This window comes from Pongo abelii, chromosome 17, assembly GCF_028885655.2.
Source record: "Pongo abelii isolate AG06213 chromosome 17, NHGRI_mPonAbe1-v2.0_pri, whole genome shotgun sequence".
Lineage (NCBI taxonomy): Eukaryota > Metazoa > Chordata > Mammalia > Primates > Hominidae > Pongo > Pongo abelii.
Genome location: NC_072002.2, coordinates 72,405,554 through 72,427,558, shown reverse-complemented (window position 1 = coordinate 72,427,558; position 22,005 = coordinate 72,405,554). Strand labels below are relative to the sequence as shown.

The 22,005-nt window shown below is 42.0% G+C and overlaps 1 protein-coding gene across 5 annotated transcripts in view; it reads left to right on the top strand.

Moving 5' to 3' along the window:
* FECH (ferrochelatase) overlaps nt 1-22,005 on the top strand; it is a 38,510-nt gene that overhangs the window by 2,845 nt on the left and 13,660 nt on the right. For 2 of the 5 annotated variants that reach the window (NM_001132894.1, XM_054537504.2), the window contains 5 exon segments: nt 3,782-3,908; nt 10,604-10,723; nt 12,431-12,579; nt 17,361-17,495; nt 20,961-21,067. In NM_001132894.1, coding sequence (NP_001126366.1) covers nt 3,782-3,908; nt 10,604-10,723; nt 12,431-12,579; nt 17,361-17,495; nt 20,961-21,067 — 638 coding nt within the window. 5 annotated transcript variants of the gene reach the window in all.

Sequence of the window (22,005 nt, the reverse complement as noted above, 5' to 3'; positions counted from 1 at the left end):
ATCCGCCTGCCTCGGCCTCCCAAAGTACTAGGATTACAGGCATGAGCCACTGTGCCCGGTGAAGTTTCGTTTTCTTATGTCATCTTCTGTTTTGCTGCTTATCTCTCGGTTTGACCATTTTTATTGTTTGTAGGCCTTCTTTTTTTCTTTTTTTTTAATTGAACAAAATAGAGATAGGGTCTCTCCACATGGCCCACGCTAGTCTCAAACTCCTGGGCCCAAAGAGTTCTCCCACCTCGGCCTCCCAAAGTGCTGGAATTACAGGCGTGAGCCCCCATGCCCAGCCTGTTTGTAGGCCTTCTAAAGGTAGATCAGTTATCTATGTAAGGAGGAGGGGCAGAATTACTTGGTCTTAGTTCATAAATGGGCAAGTCTATACTATTGGATATTCTTCACCCCTTTGCTTAACCACATGCAGTGTGGCAAGGCATTGCTCTTGGGGCTGGACATATTTTTCCCCTCTTATCTTCACAGCAGCCCTGCAGAAGTAGCCTTATCACTGTTTTGCAGATGAGAAAAGCGAGACTCGCAGCATCTCAGTGAGTTGCCCAGGCCCAGCCATACAGCCTCTTGGTCCCGTGTGGGATTTCTGCTCAGATCTCTCTGGTTTCCGAACACGTACTCTCTACGCCACGCAATGCTGCCCGTGCCATCAGATTCTCTTCAGCTGTGAGCTGAGTCTTTTCCAGAGTCTCAGTTGGCCCTTTGAATGTTTACTTTAAACTCCTTTAGCCCCGACAAATGCTAATTGTTTGGTAGGAGACACTCTTCATTTTTCTAGAATCTTCAGATCATTAGGGGAGAGGAGTGTTTTGGATGAGTCCTCGAAGGGTGAGTGTATTAACGAACCTGAGTGGAAAGGGTCCCTTGGTAGCAACATCATTCTCCTCTCTGAGAATCTGGTGAACCATGGAGAAAATAATTTTGTAAGTAGGACATGGTAATAGTTAAGCGGCTTGAAAAGCTACTAGCTTCCAAATTTATTAGGAAATCCTCATCTACTAGTTGGAAAATCTAGTTCCTCCCCACCGCTTCCTTCTTCTTCTTCTTCTTCTTTTTTTTTGAGACGGAATCTGGCTGTGTCACCCAGGCTGGAGTGCAGTGGTGCGATCTCGGCTCACTGCAAGCTCCACCTCCCGGGTTCATGCCATTCTCCTGCCTCAGCCTCTCGAGTAGCTGGGACTACAGGCACCCGCCACCACGCCTGGCTAATTTTTTTTTTTTTTTTTTTTGTATTTTTAGTAGAGATGGGGTTTCACCGTGTTAGCCAGGATGGTCTTGATCTCCTGACCTCATGATCCACCTGCCTTGGCCTCCCAAAGTGCTGGGATTACAGGCGTGAGCCACTGCGCCCGGCCTTTCTTTTTTTTTTAACTCCTTAAATTTTGTGTAGAAACAAGGGTCTTGCTATGTTGCCCAGGCTGCCCCCAAATGGCTGGGCTCAAGCGATCCTCCCACCTCAGCCTCCCAAAGTGCTGGGATTACAGGTGTGAGCCACCACACCTGGCACTCCTCGCTTTTTTTAGGTTTGAAGGAGGAAATGTCATTTTATTACAGGTTGAGTACCCCTTATCCTGAATGCCTGGGACCAGAGGTGTTTTAGATTTCAGATTTTTTTTAGGTTTTGGAATATACTTACAGATTGAGCATTCCAAATCTGAAAATCTAAAATTCAAAATGCTCCAGTGAGCATTTTCTTTGAGTGTCATGTCAGTGCTCAAAAAGTTGCAGGTTTTGGAGCATTTTGGATTTTGGATTTTCACATTTGGGATGCTAAACTTGTACCAGCAGTCAAATTGTGGAATGCCAAGGTTTTATTCTCATACCCCATGGAATCTGATGCAATCTCACTCATATAAGGAATTAGGGACACTGCAGCATGATTAGGAACCTGGTTAAATCCCACGATGAAGTTCAGAATTAAACTTATGTAAAAAAGGAGATGTGAGTTGGTTTGAGCCTTGGAATTGAATTTCTTTTTTTTTTTTTTTAAAAACACCAACTCGAACCAGATGGAACTGAACTTCTTTATGGAATCTTTGCACTTCCACTTTGAGTTAGTAAAGATTATTCAGCATAAACTGACATAATTGGCTCTGCTGGGAATGTGCACAGTCTGGGTGGTTGGAAATCTAATGGCCTGGAGATATAATTCTCTTATATTTTACAGACATGCTAGGTGATAAAATCAGAGCAGGTATAGTTCCCGTCCTCTAGAAACTGACAATTGAAACTAACACCAGCACTAATCACATGGTGGACACTGCAGAGCGCTTCACTCTTCTGCTCTACTCCTTACGAGAATCCCTGTAGCAAGGTGTCATTTTACAGGTGGGGAAACTCAGGCTCAGGAAGACCTGGCCCCAGGTCACATTGCTAATAAGTGGCAGAGCTGAATTCAGAGTCAGAGCTGCTTGACCCACAGCCTGAATTCCTCCTCAGGGCACCTTTGCCTCTTAGGATGAGGAGGGCAGAAGGAGACTGATCGCAAGCTGGTTTCTAACCAGCTGGTTTGAGAAAGGAGAAGAGGTCATGTGCATAGCATCAGGCGCCATAGTAACCACCCTCTCACATGGCCATCTTCAGTACTTCCTATATGGCTTCAGTTTCATTTCACTGGCTGTTTAAGGACCAGTACTCTTCATATGACAGCTGAGTATGGCACATGATCTCCTCAATTCAGGTGGGTTCTTCAGGCCCACTGCCACCTCCTGTGGGGCCCAGGACAAGAGTATACTTGAAGGCACATATATGGTATGTGGGATATAGCAAGCTAACAAACTGGGAAATATGTTCTGTCCTCCTATGTTGACAAATAGACCTTGATCACAACCTGGAAGGGTGAGCTCTTGAACTCTCTGAGCTCCTGCAGAAATGTAGAGGCCTTTGGAGAGTTGCCTCTGACTCACACGCTTTCCTGCTTCTCTTCTTGCCGCTGGCTCTTTCTGGCCTTGTGGGAAGCCTCACACACAGCCTGGATGGACTCTCTGGTCTTCATGCCCAGTTCCACTCTTGCCCCTGCAAACAGCTACCCCTTGGCCACCATTCGGGTCAAGACTTGATGCACTGATGACAACCTCCTTCAGGAGGATGGATCCGAAAAGATGCCTGGACAGACCCTGGGAGTAGGTGTGGAGCTTGGGGGACAGGGAATCCTGGGGCGCTGGGAGCCTGGTCTGGCACGTGGGATGTGGACTCCTGGGGTGGCATGTCTCCTTGGTGGTAGACACTGCATACCCCGCGGGGTGGGGTGCAGTGGGAGGAGGGCCAGAACAGGCCCTGGGAAGCAGAGGCCCCTTGTCAAGGTTCAAGGGCAGCACTGGGTTCTCAGCACCAGTGCTTTCCGAAGAAGGCTTGGAGGCAGAAAGGAGAACTGCAGCTATTTGAAAACCGGCCCACTTGCCACTCCCGAAATCGGCGGCTTTTCACTTTTCTCCTTCCACAGGAGCAGCACGCTACTGTCAGTCATGTTGGTCTCATGCAGGGGTTCTTGTGAGGGATTGTATCAAAATCTGCAGCCGAGGTGGGGAGAGGAGGTGTGTGTAGTTTCTAAAATGCTTCTCTGCAGGCTGTCATCGGCCATCCTAGGGGAGCGATCCTCCACCCCATCCCCTTGGAGAGGCCTTAAGTTCCTTTACCTGCCTGCAGAGAAATGCTAGGAAAATCATTTCTGCCATGGCATCTCTTTAAATTTTAAAGTCAGGAATTATGCTCTGAGGACCTCTTCAGAAGAAATTACTTTCTAGCTAGATTTCATGCGAGCACTTTAATTTTGTCACAGTGGCGTCCACCAGCTGGAGGGTCTGTCAGCCATGGAGGTGGAAGTCAGGTGCATCTGCAGCGGCCGCTGCCACAGAAACAGCCCAGCATGCCCAGGGTGCAAAACCTCAAGTTCAACCGCAGAAGAGGTATGAGTCTAACATCAGGTACAAATAAGAATTTCTCTTTATCGATGCAGACACCAGTAGACACAAGCTGCCTAGGAGGAAAGGTGCTGGGAAAAGCCAGTGTGGAAGGAGCTATTTTCTTGGCTTCCTTTCAACAGCTGTTAAACCATAGATTTTACACCCTCCTTCCCCACTGGATCCTTCCCCGCAAAAGCGCTGTTGTTAAAAGACACAGAGTTGAGTACAAACAGTCTGCAAATTGTGTCAAGAATTTGGTTCTGGAATATGTCATATAACACAAATTATATATGCTGGAAATGTATTTACGAACCTAACATAATTATGCCTGTGAAATGTATGTTCTGTACAGGATAACGAATAACTGATCTACCAAGAATTTCTATAGGAAACTAGAGTATTGTTTTTCATCCCTTAACATAGTGAACGTAATTATAAAGGAAGTAATAGGATTTATCATCTATTAAAGAAGTGAAGTACATGTTTCATACCTCACCTCTTCTGTTGCTGGTGGCTGGCAGCAGGCATGGCATTGTTGCAAGGGTCCTCTTTAGTAACAGGAGTCACAACTGCTCCCAAGTCTTCCTCTGTACAGAGGCAACAGAAGACTCTATAAAGGGAAGTTATCGAGATGAGTACATAGAAACAGTACCCTTTAACATCAGGCAGAGTGAGAGAAAGTAGCTGGGACCTATTTAACTCCGTGACCTTTCTGCTAGATCACACATTGTTTGATGAAAATTATACAGGTATGAATATATATATATATATATATATATATATTTTTTTTTTTTTTTTTTCTTTTCTTTGAGAGAGTCTCACTCTGTCTCTCAGGCTGGAGTGTGGCGGCACAATCTCGGCTCACTGCAGCCTCCATCTCCCGGGTTCAAGCAATTCTCATGTCTCAGCCTTCCGAGTAGCTGGGATTACAGGCACACACCACCACGCCCGGCTAATTTTTGTATTTTTAGTAGAGATGGGAATTCACTGTGTTAGCCAGGCTGGTCTCAAACTCCTGACTTCAAGTGATCCGCCCGCCTCGGCCTTCCAAAGTGCTGGGATTACAGGCGTGAGCCACCACGCCCAGTCATTTTTTTTTTTTTTTTTTTTGAGAAGAAGTCTTGCTCTTTCACCCAGGCTGGAGTGCAGTGACTTGATCTTGGCTCACTGCAACCTACACCTCCCAAGTTCAAGCCATTCTCCTGCCTCAGCCTCCCAAGTAACTGGGATTACAGGTGCATGCCACCACACCCAGCTAATTTTGCATTTTTAGTAGAGACGGGGTTTCACCATGTTGGCCAGGCTGGTCTCGAACTCCTGACTTCAAGTGATCCACCCACCTTGGCCTCCCAAAGTGCTGGGATTACAGGCGTGAGCCACCGTTTTTATTTTGAGAAGGAGTGTAGCACTGTCACCCATGCTGGAGTGCAGTGGTGTGATCATGCTCACTGCATCCTTGAACTCCTGGGCTTAAGCGATCCTCCTGTCTCAGCCTCCCAAGTAGCTAGGACTACAGGTACACACCATCACACCCAGCTAATTAAAAGAAAATTTTTTTCTTGTAAAGATGGGGTCTCACTTTGCTGCCTAGGCTGGTTTTGAACTCTTGGCTTCCAGCAGTTCTCCTGCCGTGGCCTCGCAAAGTGCTGGTATTACAGGCATGAGCCACGAGCCACTGTGCCTGGCCAAAACCAAAATTTTCTTATTGTGTGTTTATTATTTTTTGCTATATGATCATGGGTGTGATGATTGAGTGCTGTGTAACCTGAGGTTAGTTGGGGATGGGCATTAGATACCTTCTTCATCTGGCAGCCTGCCAAGCAGGGCCCATTCCGTTTCTCCTTGCCCCTCCCAGCCCCTCTCCCCACCTCAGCCATAAGTACTGAGGGTTGGGGTTTGATAGAAACTGAAGAACTGATTCAGTTTGGAATCCTAGAAGAAAAATTATTTCATTTGTATGTTATTCTAGTGGCAACTCATTAATATAAGTAGGCTTAATATTATTAAAATTAAATGAAAATTTTTAAATTCTACTAAGTAACTTTAGATCATATTTGTATAAAATAAATGGGATCATTTTAGAAAATACAGATAGGCAAAAAAAATACTTTAAACATTATGAATAATCTTACCACCCAATATTTTGTCTCTCTCTCTTCTTAAAAAAAAAATAGAGACGAGGTCTTACTGTGTTGCTCAGGCTTGAACTCTTGCGGTCAAGCAGTCCTCCTGCCTCAACCTCCCAGAGTGCTGGGATTACAGGTGTGAGTTACCAGCGAGGCCAATTTTGTCTGTATGATTATTAATATTCACTCTGTATGTATTTAGCAAGATGTGACCATACTGTACATCATATATTTATAATGCCCTCTTTTTATTTACTTTATCATCATATAAATATTTGTCTATATTATTTTAGTAACCGAAGAGTATTTTATTAAGTCATAAACTACCCTGTCCAACATTCTGGGACACATAGGTGATTTCTAGTTTTTTAATATTAGAAATGGTGAAGCAGTGAGTGTCTTTGTGGATTCTTCTGATGGCAGTCATTACGAAGGCATTGTGCTGCTTAATGCTTGGGCTGGACTAGACTGCAGTACTAGAGTAGATACTACACTAGGCTAGGGGTTGACAGATTAGTTCTGTAAAGGGTTAGGTAGTAAATTTTTCAGGCTTTGTAGGCCAAACTCTCTCTTTTGCTGCTGTTCAACTCTGCTGTTGTAGTGTGAGAGCAGCCATAGATATTACATAAACAATGAGGGGGAGCTGTGTTCCAGTAAAACTTTATTTACAAAAACAGGCAGTAGGGGTGAATGTGTGTACACAGATTTAGTGCATGGGCTATAGTTAGCCAAATTCTGTTCTAGAGGCATCATAGACCCACAGGCCAATCATGTCTTAGAGGTTTAATGAAGAGCTGGGATCTTATTACTTTTTCTTGAGGCTGACCATATAGAGTAGAATAGAATTATTGTTTATTAATTGACAAGCTTAAGTTTCTGTTACGTACATTTAATATTTCATGGAAAAACCTTGTATTTTGAGAGTCCTGGGATGTAAAAATGGCAAAATGTTGAAACCTTTCCAAGTGAGAAGTTTTAAATATATTTTGCTGTATACACTTTTATATTGAAACAAATGGAACATGAACGTTCAGACTTTGGTCTCAGGTGTGTTCTATCTGGAGGGAGAGGAGATGGAGACCCTTGACTAAAGCTTTCACTTCACATTCTGGAATAGAGGGGTGTCAGACTGGGGCTTACTAATGCGCTATTCATCATGCACAACACAGTTTTGAATTAAGTGCATGTGTATTTAGGTATTTTCAAGTCGTGTGCGTCTCTTTCATGTGTAAGATCAACATGCGTTTGCAAAACCATGAGCAGGGCAGAGTAGCATCCCCTTTAAAGCCACTCTTGTTCTGAGCTCAGGTGTTATAGATGAAAAACAGCTCTAAATCCCGTTTGCACACTGATACCCTCTGTGGCTTAGGTAAGTCTTTTAGCCTGAGGTTTTTTAACTAGTAATCTGTTAACTGGCAGCAATCCATGGGAAAATGCACTTAATTTATTGTGAGTCACAGATTTTGAGGGCGAAAGACAGGATCCCAGGAGAAGACTGGTGGTCTAAGTAGAAAGATTAAAGGAATATTAGTTTCACAAAATAATGCATCTGGAATTTTCAAATATCAAGGAAAGAAAACTCAACACACCCCTGTTAATGCAGTTGTAGGACTCGAGCATGGAAGAGTTATATAACAACCACATCTTCAGTGCAGTTGCTTGGTTTTTTTTAGAAAGGGATTAAGCCCTCTTTCTCTAAGACAGTGATTCTCAATGGGGGAAGGGGGTATTTTTGCCTCCTGGGACAAACTTGGCAATGTCTGGAGACATTTTTGGTTGTCACACTGGGTTGGGGTGTGTGCTGTCGTTGTCTACAGGTAGAGGCCAGGTATGCTGCTAAGCCTCCCGCATTGCACAGGGCAGTTCTCTACAACAAAGGACTCTCCAGCCCCAAACGTCAGTAGTGCTGAGGTTGAGAAACCCTGGTTGAAGGCAATGATGTGAAAAGGGACCTTAGTTAATCTTTATAATGGGGTCTAAATGAGAAAATCCCTGACCTCATTGTAATGCCATATTTCTCCTTCCCCAGGAATTGATTCGTATTCTGAAAAATTAGGTTGAGAATTCAGATTTTTACCTTATCCACTTACAACAGCTTTGATCAAGAAAACAGTTTCCACCTGTTTATATTTGACATACCCTGCTGCCTTACATTATTGCCAAATGTTGTTAATAACTGTTTAAAAATTGCCCATTAAGATGTCATCATAAGCCTGGGGCAATGGCTCACACCTGTAGTCTCAGCACTATGGGAGCCTGAGCCAGGAGTTTGAGACCAGTCTGGGCAACATGGCGAGACTCTGTCTATATAAAAATTTTAAAAGTTACCAGGCATGGAGGCATGTGCCTGTGGTCCCAGCTACTCAGGAGGCCGAAGCGGGAGGATCACTTGAGCCCGGGAGGTCGAGGATGCAGTGAGCTTTGTTTGTGCAACTGCACTCCAGCCTGGGTGACAGAGTGAGACCCTGTCTCAAAAAAAACAAAAACAAAAAAGATGTCATCATAGTATCATTGGTTTTCGAGCACATAAAGAATGTTTTTCTGTACAGGCTCTGTCTCAGCAGCATTGGTTTAGTCACTGCAGTAGTCAGAGGTAGTCTGGTGTAGGAGATTCAGGAAGTAGACCCCTCAGCATTCATAATAACGGTGTTTAGATAAACTTCAGGCTGGTTATTTTTCAGCTGCTTTATTGAAAGTGAATAGAGGGTATAACCATATAATGAAATATTATTTAGCAATAAAGAGGAGTGAAGTGTACTGATTCATGCTACGACACGTAGCATGAACATTTTATGCTGAGTAAAACCAGACACAATCATGAACATTTTATGCTGAGTAAAACCAGACACAATCATGTGATTCCATTTCTATGAAGTGTCCTGAATCGGCAAATATATAGACCCAGAAAGTAGACTAGTAGTTTCCAGGGGTGAGAGGGGAGGGAATGGGGAGTGGCTTTAATGGATACAAAGATTCTTTGTGGGGTAAAGATGTCCTGGAGTTAGACAGTCGTGATGGTTTCCTGCCCTTCCTTGTGTATTAGAAACCTCTGAATTGTTCAGATTATGGTGAATTTTATGGTATGTGAGTTATATCTCAATTTTTAAAAATGAAAAAAAGATGAATGAATGAATGGGAGAAATGCTCCTTGTTCTTTAGTTCCCCAGTTATTGCCATCCCATGGCTACCTGTTCATGGGGACACACAAGGTCTTCTAGTGGCTCCTGCCAGCGTGCCAGAGGCACCTGGTCCTGCTCTGGCTTCACCTTGCCCTCTGGCGGGGCTTAGGAGTGGGGAGCTCCTGGCCTGGCTCACTTTGGGCTGTGTTGACTCCGGAGCTTGATCTGGATTTTAGGTTTACATTTTTGCATAGTACTTTGTTTTTTTTAAGTTTCCAGAAGCTGCTTGACCTAAAACTTGTTATGGAGCTCTGCTTTCTTTTTGCTTCTTCCTGCTCATTCAGGGGTTGATTCTGTAGCCTGGGACTAATTCGAATGTTAGCACCGGTTCTTGCAGGAATTATCTACGCAGTGAATTTACATGCAGGATGGAGAGGAGAAGTTTATCATAACAGGAGCCATGGATGAAGGAATAGAGGGAGGTCCTGGAGAAGGAAGCAGAGGAGCAAGCAGTAACTTCAGTCAGTCCTGGTGTGGTGGCTCACGCCTGTAATCCCAGCACTTTGGGAGGCCGAGGCAGGCTCCTGAGGTCAGGATTTTGAGACCAGCCTGGCCAACATGGCGAAACACCATCTCTACTAAAAATACAAAAATTAGCCTGGGTGTGTGTAATCCCAGCTACTTGGGAGGCCGAGGCAGGAGAATTGCTTAAACCTGGAAGGCGGAGGTTGCAGTGAGCTGAGATCGCACCACTGCACTCCAGCCTGGGTGACAGAGTGAGACTCCATTTCAAAAATAAAATGTAAAAACTAATTTCAGTCAGTAGTCATTTAATTTAATAATTGACTAAAGAGACAGGAGCAGATGCAAGAGTGGGGATGGGCTGGTATTTGACTGTGGAGGTTTAAAATTATGGGGGAACCCTGCTCTGTGTAGAGTAGAACTTACCATGTGCCAGCACATGCTGAGTGACTGAAGATGTTACCCACTGAATTCTCAAAACAGCATTTTGAGTAGGTAGTGGGTGCTATGTTTTCCAGATGAGGAAACCTGAAGTTGGGAGAGGTCAGGTAACCTCTGTATTCATATGGCATTCACATGTACAGGTGCTTTAGCCGCAGGACAGTTTTAGATTTCTACCTTGACTCCCAGTGCCTAAAGATTCGATCTCTGTTCAGGCTGAGACTTTAAAAGGGAAACATTTCCAGCGGAGTGAAGACTGATATCATGGATTAAGCCAAAAGACAAAGGTCCGAGTCTGAGCTGGGACCATGGGGAACTGGAGGCCACAGATGTCCCCGAATAGGTATCCGTGTGATGGCAGTGAAAAGAGCCGTAGTATTTACCTTTGTATGGAACAGATTAGATAAGAGTTTGCTGGCTGAACCAAGATTCCACCCTGGAAGAAAATAAGAAGTGTAACAAATCAACCGTTGTATTTTATTTTATATAGGAAGCCGAAAACTGGAATATTAATGCTAAACATGGGAGGCCCTGAAACTCTCGGAGATGTTCACGACTTCCTTCTGAGACTCTTCTTGGACCGGGACCTCATGACGCTTCCTATTCAGAAGTGAGATATATATAAACACCTTGATTATAACCTTGGCACTACATTGACATGTGTCTCTCAATTGTGTAGTTTCAAACCAGTAAATAGTTTTAATGCGTATCTGGTAATGGTTAAACAGCAGCGTTGTTTTCTATTGGATATCAGAAGGATATGATATCAGAAAATTGCAGGGGGAGAGAGCAAATAAGTTAGTGAGGATTCTCCTTGAGCTCTTTGCTCCCCAGAGCCCTGGAAGTTGCAGTTGTCTTGACATAGCCTAAGTACCTTTAAAGATTTTTAAAGATATATTTGTACTTGGCACTTAACGGCTGATTAACACTCAGGGAAGCAATGATTATTATTCTTTTGTACTATAAATATGGATTGTTGCTGCCCTTTTCCTTTCATCCTTCTTTCCCTTCTTCCTTCTCTCCTTTTTCTTTCAAAATAGATTTTTATTATGAAAAATTAATACATGCATGCGATAAAAACTACAAATAATATAAAAGTAATTACAGTAAAAGGCAAGTGTCCCTTTCACCTTGCACTCCCAGTTATCCATCTGGAGGAAAGTGCTGTTACATCCAGAAATAGTCCGTGCATATCCAAGCATACACATACATACACACAGACACGTGCACATACATACATACACACACACACACACCCTCCCCCACTTTGTTACACAAATGTGAAGGTACTTATGTACTATATTTGAAACTTTCCTTTTTTTTTTTTTTAAATACGTATACATGTGCCATGTTGGTGTGCTGCACCCATTAACTCATCATTTACATTAGGTATATCTCCTAGTGCTATCCCTGCCCCCTCCCCCCACCCCACGACAGGCCCTGGTGTGTGATGTTCCCCTTCCTGTGTCCAAGTGTTCTCATTGTTCAATTCCCACCTGTGAGTGAGAACATGCGGTGTTTGGTTTTTTGTCCTTGAGATAGTTTGCTGAGAATGATGGTTTCCAGCTTCATCCATGTCCCTACAAAGGACATGAACTCATCCTTTTTTATGGCTGCATAGTATTCCATGGTGTATATGTGCCACATTTTCTTAATCCAGTCTATCACTGATGGACATTTGGGTTGGTTCCAAGTCTTTGCTATTGTGAATGTGTAGACTTAACACTGTATCTTGTTTCATAACATTATATCAATATATAGGTCTGGCTCATTTTTTAATTACTATTTAGAATTGCATCTTATGGCTGTAACTTAATTTGTTTAATCCGTGCTTCATGGTGGACAATTAGGTTGTTTACAGTGTTGCAGTGAACATTCTTGTACATGCATCTTTGCTCCTATATGCAAGTGTATCTATAAGATTAATAGACTTTATTTTTTAAATTAAGAGAAATGTCTACTTCATTTGTCTTATATCCTAGTTCTCATTAGGTGTGGGATCAAACTGTGTCACGCTAGTAGCTAGCACACATCCAGGGTTCTCTGCATGGGTGTTGTGTGTCCTGAATCTTCAGGGTGTGCTACTGGAACAGCTTGTGGAGCACAGCTGGATATTCCTCAGAGAGGGTATAGCTTTAGCTCCTTATTCTACAACAAGAGAGCTGGCTATTGTCAATGACCTCAAGCTTCTGTTTTAAAGGCTTAATCTTGTTAGGCTCTCTAAAATTTTGCTTATTTTTTTTTTATTGAGTAGAAAACATTTCTCAAGTTGCTAAGGTGGAATAAAATCCACTTACCTGTATGTTAAATGATTTAGTAAGCTGGCACCATTCATCGCCAAACGCCGAACCCCCAAGATTCAAGAGCAATACCGCAGGATTGGAGGTGGATCCCCCATCAAGATATGGACTTCCAAGCAGGGAGAGGGCATGGTGAAGCTGCTGGATGAATTGTCCCCCAACACAGGTATGGTGTTTCTTCATTAACATTTAACTAGATTAGTTCTTTCGAAGTAGTTACGAAATTCAAAAGAGTAGTAGATGCTAAATGCTTCATATGTACTGGCAACTCAATTTGTGGTGTTTCTACATAATACATGGTCACTTAATTTAGATCTCCAGGCATTATCCCTTGACCTTTAGCCTTTGCTATGACTTCTTACATTACAAGTAAAAAAAGCTAAGGATTTGGGACATGAGTTTCAAAAGGAAGTTCAAGATGTTTTTTATGTTGCTAGAGTATAAGGCATAAGCAACATACCATGAATAAAAGATGCATATATCATTACACTGGAAAGAAATCTTTGGGAAATGGATTGAGGCTGCTGCTATTGCCTTTTCTTTCTGGTTGGATAGCTGATTAGAATATTTAGAGCAGCATTAGCTAGCTATCATGGAAGCCACAAGACACTAAGCAACTTGCAGTGATGCTTTCACCTCTCAGAATACCACCATCGTAAGGTATTGAAGGTCCTCGTTGGATGTGGGACCAAAAAGAGGATTGTGCCCATCTGAGAACCTCTATCCAGAATAATAGTGTGCAGAATGAATCACTAAATGCATGGATGAAGTAAAAATGCTGTATTAAACACATCGAAGACACAATTGATTGCAGGACACCCTGTTTTTGTATAATACTAAGACACAAAAACACTACCAGTTAATTTTAAGACACCATCTATTGTAGACTGGACTGGTATGAGAAATGTTAAAACCAAAAAAATGTATATCTTAGGACACATTAATTACATTCATTGCAAATATATCTTAGAGCTTTGGGATCAGGATAGGTGTGTGACACTGGGAACCCTCAGGGAGAACAGTTCCACTAGGCAGGACCAAAAGGAGCATTTCACTCTTTTCTGACATCACTGAGCAAGTGTCCACTCCAGCTGCTCTCAGAATCCACCGGTTCCCATGGCACAAAGTAACAAAGGGCCCTGGCCCCTTCTCAGATCACCTCACTTCGAAAATTGTTCAACTGTGCTTCTGCATATTCAGCTTGCTTCCTGCTTTCAGCTATGGCTCAAGGGCATTTCTTATGCAGTTCCTCCATGCATGCCGCAGTGCATCTTTAAAATGTCAGCCCTCCATTCACACCTACTTAATAGAGAACAAACTCCAGTCATTAACAGTTTATCATGATCAGAGGTTTCTTGTGAGCCTGGCGCAGTGGCTCACGCCTGTAATCCCAGCACTTTGGGAGGCCAAGGCAGGTAGATCGCTTGAGCCCAGGAGTTTGAGACCAGCCTGAGCAACATGGTGAAACTCTGTCTACACACACACACACACACACACACACAAAACAACAACAACAATTAGTCAGGCATGGTGGCACATGCCTGTAGGCCCAGCTATTTGCGAGGCTGAGGTGGAAGGATTGCTTGAGCCAGGGAGGTTGAAGCTGCAGTGAGCCATGATCATGCCATTGCATTCCAGCCTGGGAAAGAGAGTGAGACCCTGTCTCAAAAAAAAAAAAAAAAAAAAAGATTTATTATGAACCAGATTTGCAGTTGCTTTGCTGTCTTCGGTGGGAAGAGGAGGCAGAAAGGTTCCCATTTTTCCTGTTTTTATGTTACTGTAGTACCCATCATTATAAAGAGCCCTAGTGAGCATGGGGGTGGGGCACACCCCAGCTGTTTGGGAGGCTGAGGCAGAAGGACTGCTTGAGCCCAGGAGTTAAAGTCCCTGGTAGAGTTGTCAGACTTGAGAAAGGAATACAGACAGAAGGGCATCCTTCCCGCCACCTCCTGTCTCTGTGCTCAGGCTGCTGGGGTACCTCTCCATCTGCTTCTCATTCCTCTTCCCTTCTGATCCTTTCTTTCCTATACAGTTGTAAAGTTTACTTTTGAACTATGTCTATTCATTTATTTCTATTAAGAAAAATTCTCTTTAGGCCAGAAAATGTGATGATTGCAAACAGATAAACACGTTTCACGCTGTCGTTTTTTAGGGAAGTGGTTGTTGCTTGGTAGCCAGTGTGGACGTTTTGAGACTTGCACTGGTTTCATAGAATTGACCAGTTAACTAAGACAGTGAGTTATATCAGGAAGTGGCTTCATGTAGTTACACTGCATTGCAGAAATGTAGAGAATAGATACGGAAATAGATGAGAAGTGTAATCATGTGATGGAAAGTCTAAATCTCAAATATGCTTTACAAATTATAGTTTAACTGTTTAGCTTGTAACTGCTTTTAGTGAAGCTATAAGTAAGGGCTGCTCATGAAATCATTCTGTTCTTTCTCGGATGCAGCATGGGTAGGAGTATGGGTTCCTTTCTCTGATGGTGTTGGCTTCCCTGCTCTGGTTCAGGCAGTTTACTTACTTCACTAAGCCTCAGCTAGAAAATGGGGGTGGTAACAGAACCCAACTCCTAGATCCTTGTGAAAATTAAATGAGATAATCCTGAAAGGCATTAACATCACAAAAATTCAATATACGTGAGCTTTTTAATTCATCATTGGCACAGGGTTCATGATCTGATACAAATTAAGACGCATTTGCTACATATTTCAAACTTGTCTTTCAAAAAATCATGTACAAATCGGACATTTGAACTATTTTACATGCTAAATTCATGAAGTTTTTGCTGTTTAAAAATCTAGTCTCTCTGTCTTTTAGTAGTTCTTGGTGAAGACTGTTCATTTTACAGCTGCTCTGAGGGTACCTAGGCTAGGCCAGTAAGTGATGTGTTTTGGGCTCACTCTGGCCAGATGTGCCCACGAGATGTGGCACTGGTTAACATCAGAGAGGCTCCTTCCCGTCCCTGCGTCCTTCCAGGGACAGCCAGCTGCATTGTGAAACCCACCCTGATGGACACAGGTCCTTTGTGAACACTGTTTGTTGGTTCCTCAGGATATGCCCAGTTGGAGAGTACATTGCTGCTTTTTCTTCAATATGTGTTTACAGGTTGTCTTTAGAAAGCATTTAGAAAACATTATCAGTTCTTTCCAGGGTATTTTACTCTGTCGCACTTTAAAATGTGGCCACCTGCCCTGTCTTTATCTGCAAGGGCAGCCTTTCTACCTCTTAGTATGCATGATTTGAGGAACTCCCAGACCCCAGGCATTTAGACTGTACCCTTCAGATACTGGACAGGTGAAAAGAAAATGTGAGAAGCCAGTTGACCTGCAGCACTGGGGATGTCATTCTGATCATCGTATTGTTTCAAAGTAGATTCGAAAGCAGTTTCCACTTGCTTGCTAAACCTCAGCTCAGATCACCAAGGGTTGCTTCAAGGGATTTGATGGTATTGTAATAGTTGGTAGTTTTTAGCACAAAGCACATAATCTTTGAACAATCAGTCATTTGGAGTTTGCTTATGGGATCATGTCCTCTGATATGTTTGAACTGCTAGTGACCGCTTTATGCAAGGCAGCATGAAATTGGTGGCCTGAAAATGGACAGAGCGCTAAAAATGATTCAGTTTTACTTCCTTCCTCTTTTTTGCAGTACCCAACCAGAGAATACCGAGTCCGACCAGCCTTTCTGTGCACACATGTGCTTCTCTCGCCTAACGGCATTCTGCTTCTCCCTTGGGAATGTGTTCCACTGGCTCTTAGTTCTCTGGGTGAACTTAGGAGGAATGTTATCCTTGTATATATCTAGGTATAAATGAGATAAACTCCCGTCTTTTCCTTCGCTTTAAGCTAAATGTTTCTTGTGGCAATTTTTGTCACATTCATAGTTGCAGCCCCTGCTAATGCTTTGGACAGTAACATTATCATGGTCTTATTATTTATTACCTGACATTCACGTAGTGATTCTCACTATCATCCCTGAGTGTAAGTTATATGTAATCCTATGAAAAGGCAAGAAAACAAGACTAAGTAAGTTTAGAAAACTTGTAGTTTTATGACTTTTTACATGCTTAAGCAATTATGTGGTGTGGATGTTTTTGAACTACAGGAAAGGAAGATGCGGGAGGATAAAGAAGATAGAGGAGGGTATTCGTGAAAGGACAGGGAAGGGACAGGGAAAGAACATGAGGATATGCAGCAGGCGTGGGTCATTTAGGCACCAAGAACAATGGCTTTCAATCCCACGTGGCACCTCCAAATTAAGCACTGTTTTATATGTGTAATGAGGAGAATCATTTTAATCATTTGTTATCAATGAATTTTTTTACGTATCCAAGAGCTCTTGCATTTTTTTATGTAAACGAGGTGGCCTGGGGGTTCAGGGAACTGGGTAATAGGAGCAGGGTGAGGTGGGGGGCCTGGGAGGAGTGAGAAGCATGGGGTGGGAGACCCAGGCTCTAATTCCAGCTCAACCACCTGCAAGGTATGACTTTGGGTAGTTCAGTTAACCTTCAGAGTCTCTGTTTCCTTATCTGAAAAATCAGGTTTAAATGATTAAAAAAATAATGTCCGGTGTCTACCATAGTATCTGGTATGCAAGAGGGAGTTATATTTTAGAATAAGTGTTGTTTTTTCCTCCTTTCTCTTGAGGCTCTCTTATGCCAGCCAAGAACAGAGAATTAGGAAGAGAAGTTTGAGTTTTAAAAACCGCTGTGCATTAAAGGTGTGTGGGTGGGGTACTGATCCTAAAAAGTCGTGATTAAAAGTCCACTTACCAGCTGAAGAGTGGATAAGATCCAAGGAATATGCTAAACTTGCCTTCACCATCAGTGCCATAGGAAATTACATGAACTATTCTTTGTTCTGGGCATTGCATTATGTTTGGTGACTCTGAGGAATCTATATAAAGATTAACACTTTCTCCTTTCTACCTGTGCTTCCTAATAGCCCCTCACAAATACTATATTGGATTTCGGTACGTCCATCCTTTAACAGAAGAAGCAATTGAAGAGATGGAGAGAGATGGCCTAGAAAGGGCTATTGCTTTCACACAATATCCACAGTACAGCTGCTCCACCACAGGTAAGGGCATGTCTCTGACAGTGAAAAGGTAGATACGGTGCTGGCAAAAATAACCAAGGAGTCTAAGTGCTGAAGGGAAGGATGAATCATTTGCAATTTGAATGGCAAATTCAACCTGTCTTCTTTAAACACGAGAGTTCAGGTCAGTCCATTTGAAATCTCATGGTCCATCTGTCCCTTGAATTATTGGCCAGTTGGTGGGAATTACAGATGGTGTGGGTGGTAGGCAGTGGCTGTAAGTGTTCAGTGCTTTAATGCCATTGTGTAATGGATCAGTAATGAACCTTAAGGCTCTTTCTAGGTTTTTGTGATAAACCTTTTTATGGCTACCCAGATTTTCTTACTGATGTAGCAAAGATTGTAACTGTTCGCATTTTGAAAGCAAAGATGCCCGTACAACATGGGAAATACTGATATTTTGTTGCTGTTGTTGTTGTTTTGCTTCAGTTATGAGTTGGTTGCTGGTAAAACTAAAGCCCAGTTTGGGGTTCCCTTTGCAAAATTTTCTGTGTTCCTGATTTTGGAAAATGTTACTGCTTCTTGTTCTGTATATTTAACTGGAGCTGGGGAATAATCGGTGTTTGGCAATCTCTGTATCATTTATTGTAGGCAAAGCTGCTACTGTCACCCACAGATATATTTGTTTGCATTCCATTGCAAGGATTGAAGTCAGCACATTCTTAGTCCCAAATTGCTTTTGGATATTAATGTTTATCATTTCTATAACCATAAGGAGAATCAAAAGGCTATTGGAAAAAGTCAAAGCTTGTTATGAGCCTTAAATATTTGTTCAGAGAACCCATTAAAATGCCTGAGTTCTCAGATACCCTCAAGAGTTTGAATTATCATTTCTTTTCTTTCTTTTTTTTTTTTTTTTTCTGAGATAGTGTCTTGTTCTGTCATTGCAACCTCCATCTCCTGGGTTCAAGCGATTCTCCTGCCTCAGCCTCCTGAGTAGCTGGGATTACAGGCATGCGCCACCATGCTTGGCTAATTTGTGTATTTTTGGTAGAGATGGGGTTTCACCATGTTGGCCAGGCTGGTCTCAAACACCTGGCCACAAATGATCCACCCGCCTCGGCCTCCTAAAGCGCTGGGATTACAGGCGTGAGCCACCGCACTTGGCCTGAATTATTATTTTTCTTTTTGAAATGCACCACTACAACTTCAAAATGTCTGGTCATATGTTACTGGAGAAGGAGTCAGATTTTATGAATTTTTAAGCTCTACTTTTGCCTTGTTTTAAGAAATATGCCTCAATATGTAAATGGCTGCTCTCACAATTAGATAAATTAAGAAGATTGTTATTTACATGACAGAAGACTGACTATGGTTTTTATTTCAGGGCTGGCTCTACCAAGTGACAGTGTATGCAAAACTTCAGCGTATGCTTAGTTTTTCTTGAGTGTATCTCATATAAGGACAGGTACATCCGTCTATCCAAGTTGTGGAAGGCTTTGGGAAGTACGTTAATTCTTCGAGGCCACTCAAGTGCTGTTTATCTGTTGTATCTTTTAGACATGCACTATGGTGGCAGAGCCAGTGTATGTCTTTATCACAAACACATTTCTCAGTCACATTTTCTCCTTCTTAATGACTTCTTTGGGTCTTTTGTTGAATGTTTCCACAGAACCTGAAAGAGCTAATGTAGCTTCCAGATGCCCCCTTGCACATATGAAAATGATATCCACCTGTGAAGTGCGGTCTGTAATGTGGATATGGTGGTGACAACTTTTTGATTTCTGGAGAGATTGTTTTTGAACCTTGAATGGAGTCCATTTGAATTCTTCTGATTCACTGTATTCTACTCACCAAAATTGAACCTGTTTATCTTTTTGGAAGTTGAGTCTTAGTCTGAGAGTATATTTGATTTAAAATATGCTCTCTCCTGACTAACATTTTCAATTGGAAACCTAACTAATAGTTCTTATAGTTAGAGAGCCCAGTGGATTGGTGATGGAAAGCATGGAAATGTTTTGAGACTTGCCCTATGTTAAGATTGAGAAAGAGGCTGTGTGTTAGACTTGGTTTCATAGGATTCAGGTGTGACCCCAATGCTAACTCCCCTAGACAGGAAAAAGTTGCATTGGGTTGACACCATCTGCCTTCCTTTAGGCTTTGAGTTTTCATGATTTCCATCTCTCCCTTAGAAATATAAGTTTATTAGATTACCTGTAAGGATTTGGTGTCCATTTACTTTATTCTAGGGAATGAGAACTCACAGAAACCTCAATAATTTTCTCTCCTTATCATGAGGCCATGAATAACAATAGTTATGCTGGGCACGGTGGCTCACTCCTGTAATCCCAGCACTTTGGGAGGCCCAGGTGGGCAGATCACCTGAGATTGGGAGTTCGAGACCAGCCTGACCAACATGAAGAAACCCTGTCTCTACTAAAAGTAAAAAATTAGCCGGGCCTGGTGACACATACCTGTAATCCTAGCTACTTGGGAGGCTGAGGCAGGAGAATCACTTGAACCCAAGAGGTGGAGGTTGCGGTGAACCAAGATCGCGCCACTGCACTCCAGCCTGGGCAACAAGAGCAAAACTCTGTCTCACAAACAAACAATAGTTACAAAGCTTTTATCGTAACATGGAAAATATTTATTTCATAATATTAAATAAAGATGCTCAAAATACTCAGCATGCAGAATTGCATATGTATTAAAAATTACAACTTTGTAAAACAAAACATCTATAAAGAAAAAAAGAACCATATTAAAGTAAAACAATGACTGTAGTTAGCATGCTGGGATAATGGTCAGTTTCTTTTTTCGTTTCTTCCCCATCCCATACGTTTCCTATAATGGGATTGATAACCTTTGTAACTGGAAAAAAAATAACATACTTTTCTTTTTTTTTTTGTGATGGAGTTTCGCTCTTGTTGACCAGGCTGGAGTGCAATGGCGTGATCTTGGCTCACCACAACCTCCACCTCCTAGGTTCAAGCGATTCTCCTACCTCAGATTCCTGAGTAGCTGGGATTACAGGTGCACCACCACGCCTGGCTAATTTTGTATTTTTTAGTAGAGACAGGGTTTCTCCATGTTGGTCAGGCTGCTGTCAAACTCCCAACCTCAGGTGATCCACCAGCCTCGGCCATCCAAAGTGCTGGGATTACAGGCGTGAGCCACCGTGCCTGGCCAACATACTTTCAATTGTAAGACTTGGTCCCTGTAAATATGACTGCTTATATTTCATAACTCTACAGCCATCGTGTTTTTCACTAGAACTGACATCAATAATCTTTGAAAGTCCATTGAAATTGATTGCTTTTTAGTGATCTTCATTTGCAGGGTAGTTGAATCTATATGCATTTTAGAGTATTGAAATGATTGTAATTAGACTGATTCAGTATAGAAGCAGTTACCTGCTTTGAACTTATATATACTACCTTTATGAGTCTGTTTTTTATTTTCACCATAATCAAAATGCATCTACTAAGTGGCCTCTGTATATTTCAGGCAGCAGCTTAAATGCCATTTACAGATACTATAATCAGGTGGAACGGAAGCCCACGATGAAGTGGAGCACTATTGACAGGTGGCCCACACATCACCTCCTCATCCAGGTAAGCCAGTGCTTGCCAAGCTGCCTGTCACTCCAGCATCTAGTGTGAATCAGCTTCTCATCCTTTCCGGGTTTGTGGATGTCCTTCTGAGCTTTACTGTTCCCTTGCTTAAATTGTGTGTTTGGGATTAAATAAAAGTATTATATTCTTGATTTATTATGAAAAGAGAAAATACATTTAAAGATTAAAATGACTAGACTCTTCTTTCTTTGGATTAATGCTATTAGTCCCAAACCATAACAAAACGATATTTTGAGTTTTGTGTTTCCTATGACCAGAAGAGCATTAAAGATTGTGCATGGTGTTTCAGCTAACTTACATTTGTAGGTTGAGTGACTGACCAACGAATTAAATTTTCTATTTTCTAAATCCTTTAAAATGTCAAACGATTTTAATAATGTAAAAGTAATATATCTACATGTTCTGAGACATGAAAATAAATTGAACATTTCAATTGAGAAAGTTTCACATATTAAAAGAAATTTCATATTTCTTCTATACAATTTACATTTATAATATTTTTATTAACAGATGCTTGATTTTAGGAGAATAAGTTAAAATTACAGTTCTAAAGTTAATAGCTTTGAACTGATGTTACCATATTCTTTTCTGCCTGTCAAATATGAGAGGGCAATTGGTAAAATATTGCCCTAAATTACGCAAATATAATTTTGTTCTACTAGTAGAAGTTTCTGCTTTTGAGTTATTTTAGGTAGGGGAAATAGTAAGTCATTTGGATTTTATCCATTTTGTTTTTCACTCCTTGAACGTTTTCTGACTCCTGGCAAAAAACCCTACTAACAACTTCTTTAGAAGCCTGGTGTCACTTAAATCTGTGACCACTAGATGGTGCTAGATATCATTGAAATTAGGCCAGTTCTCCCCAGAGCAGTGTTCCTTAGGCATATAAAGGGTTAACACTTGGGTTGAAATCCAAT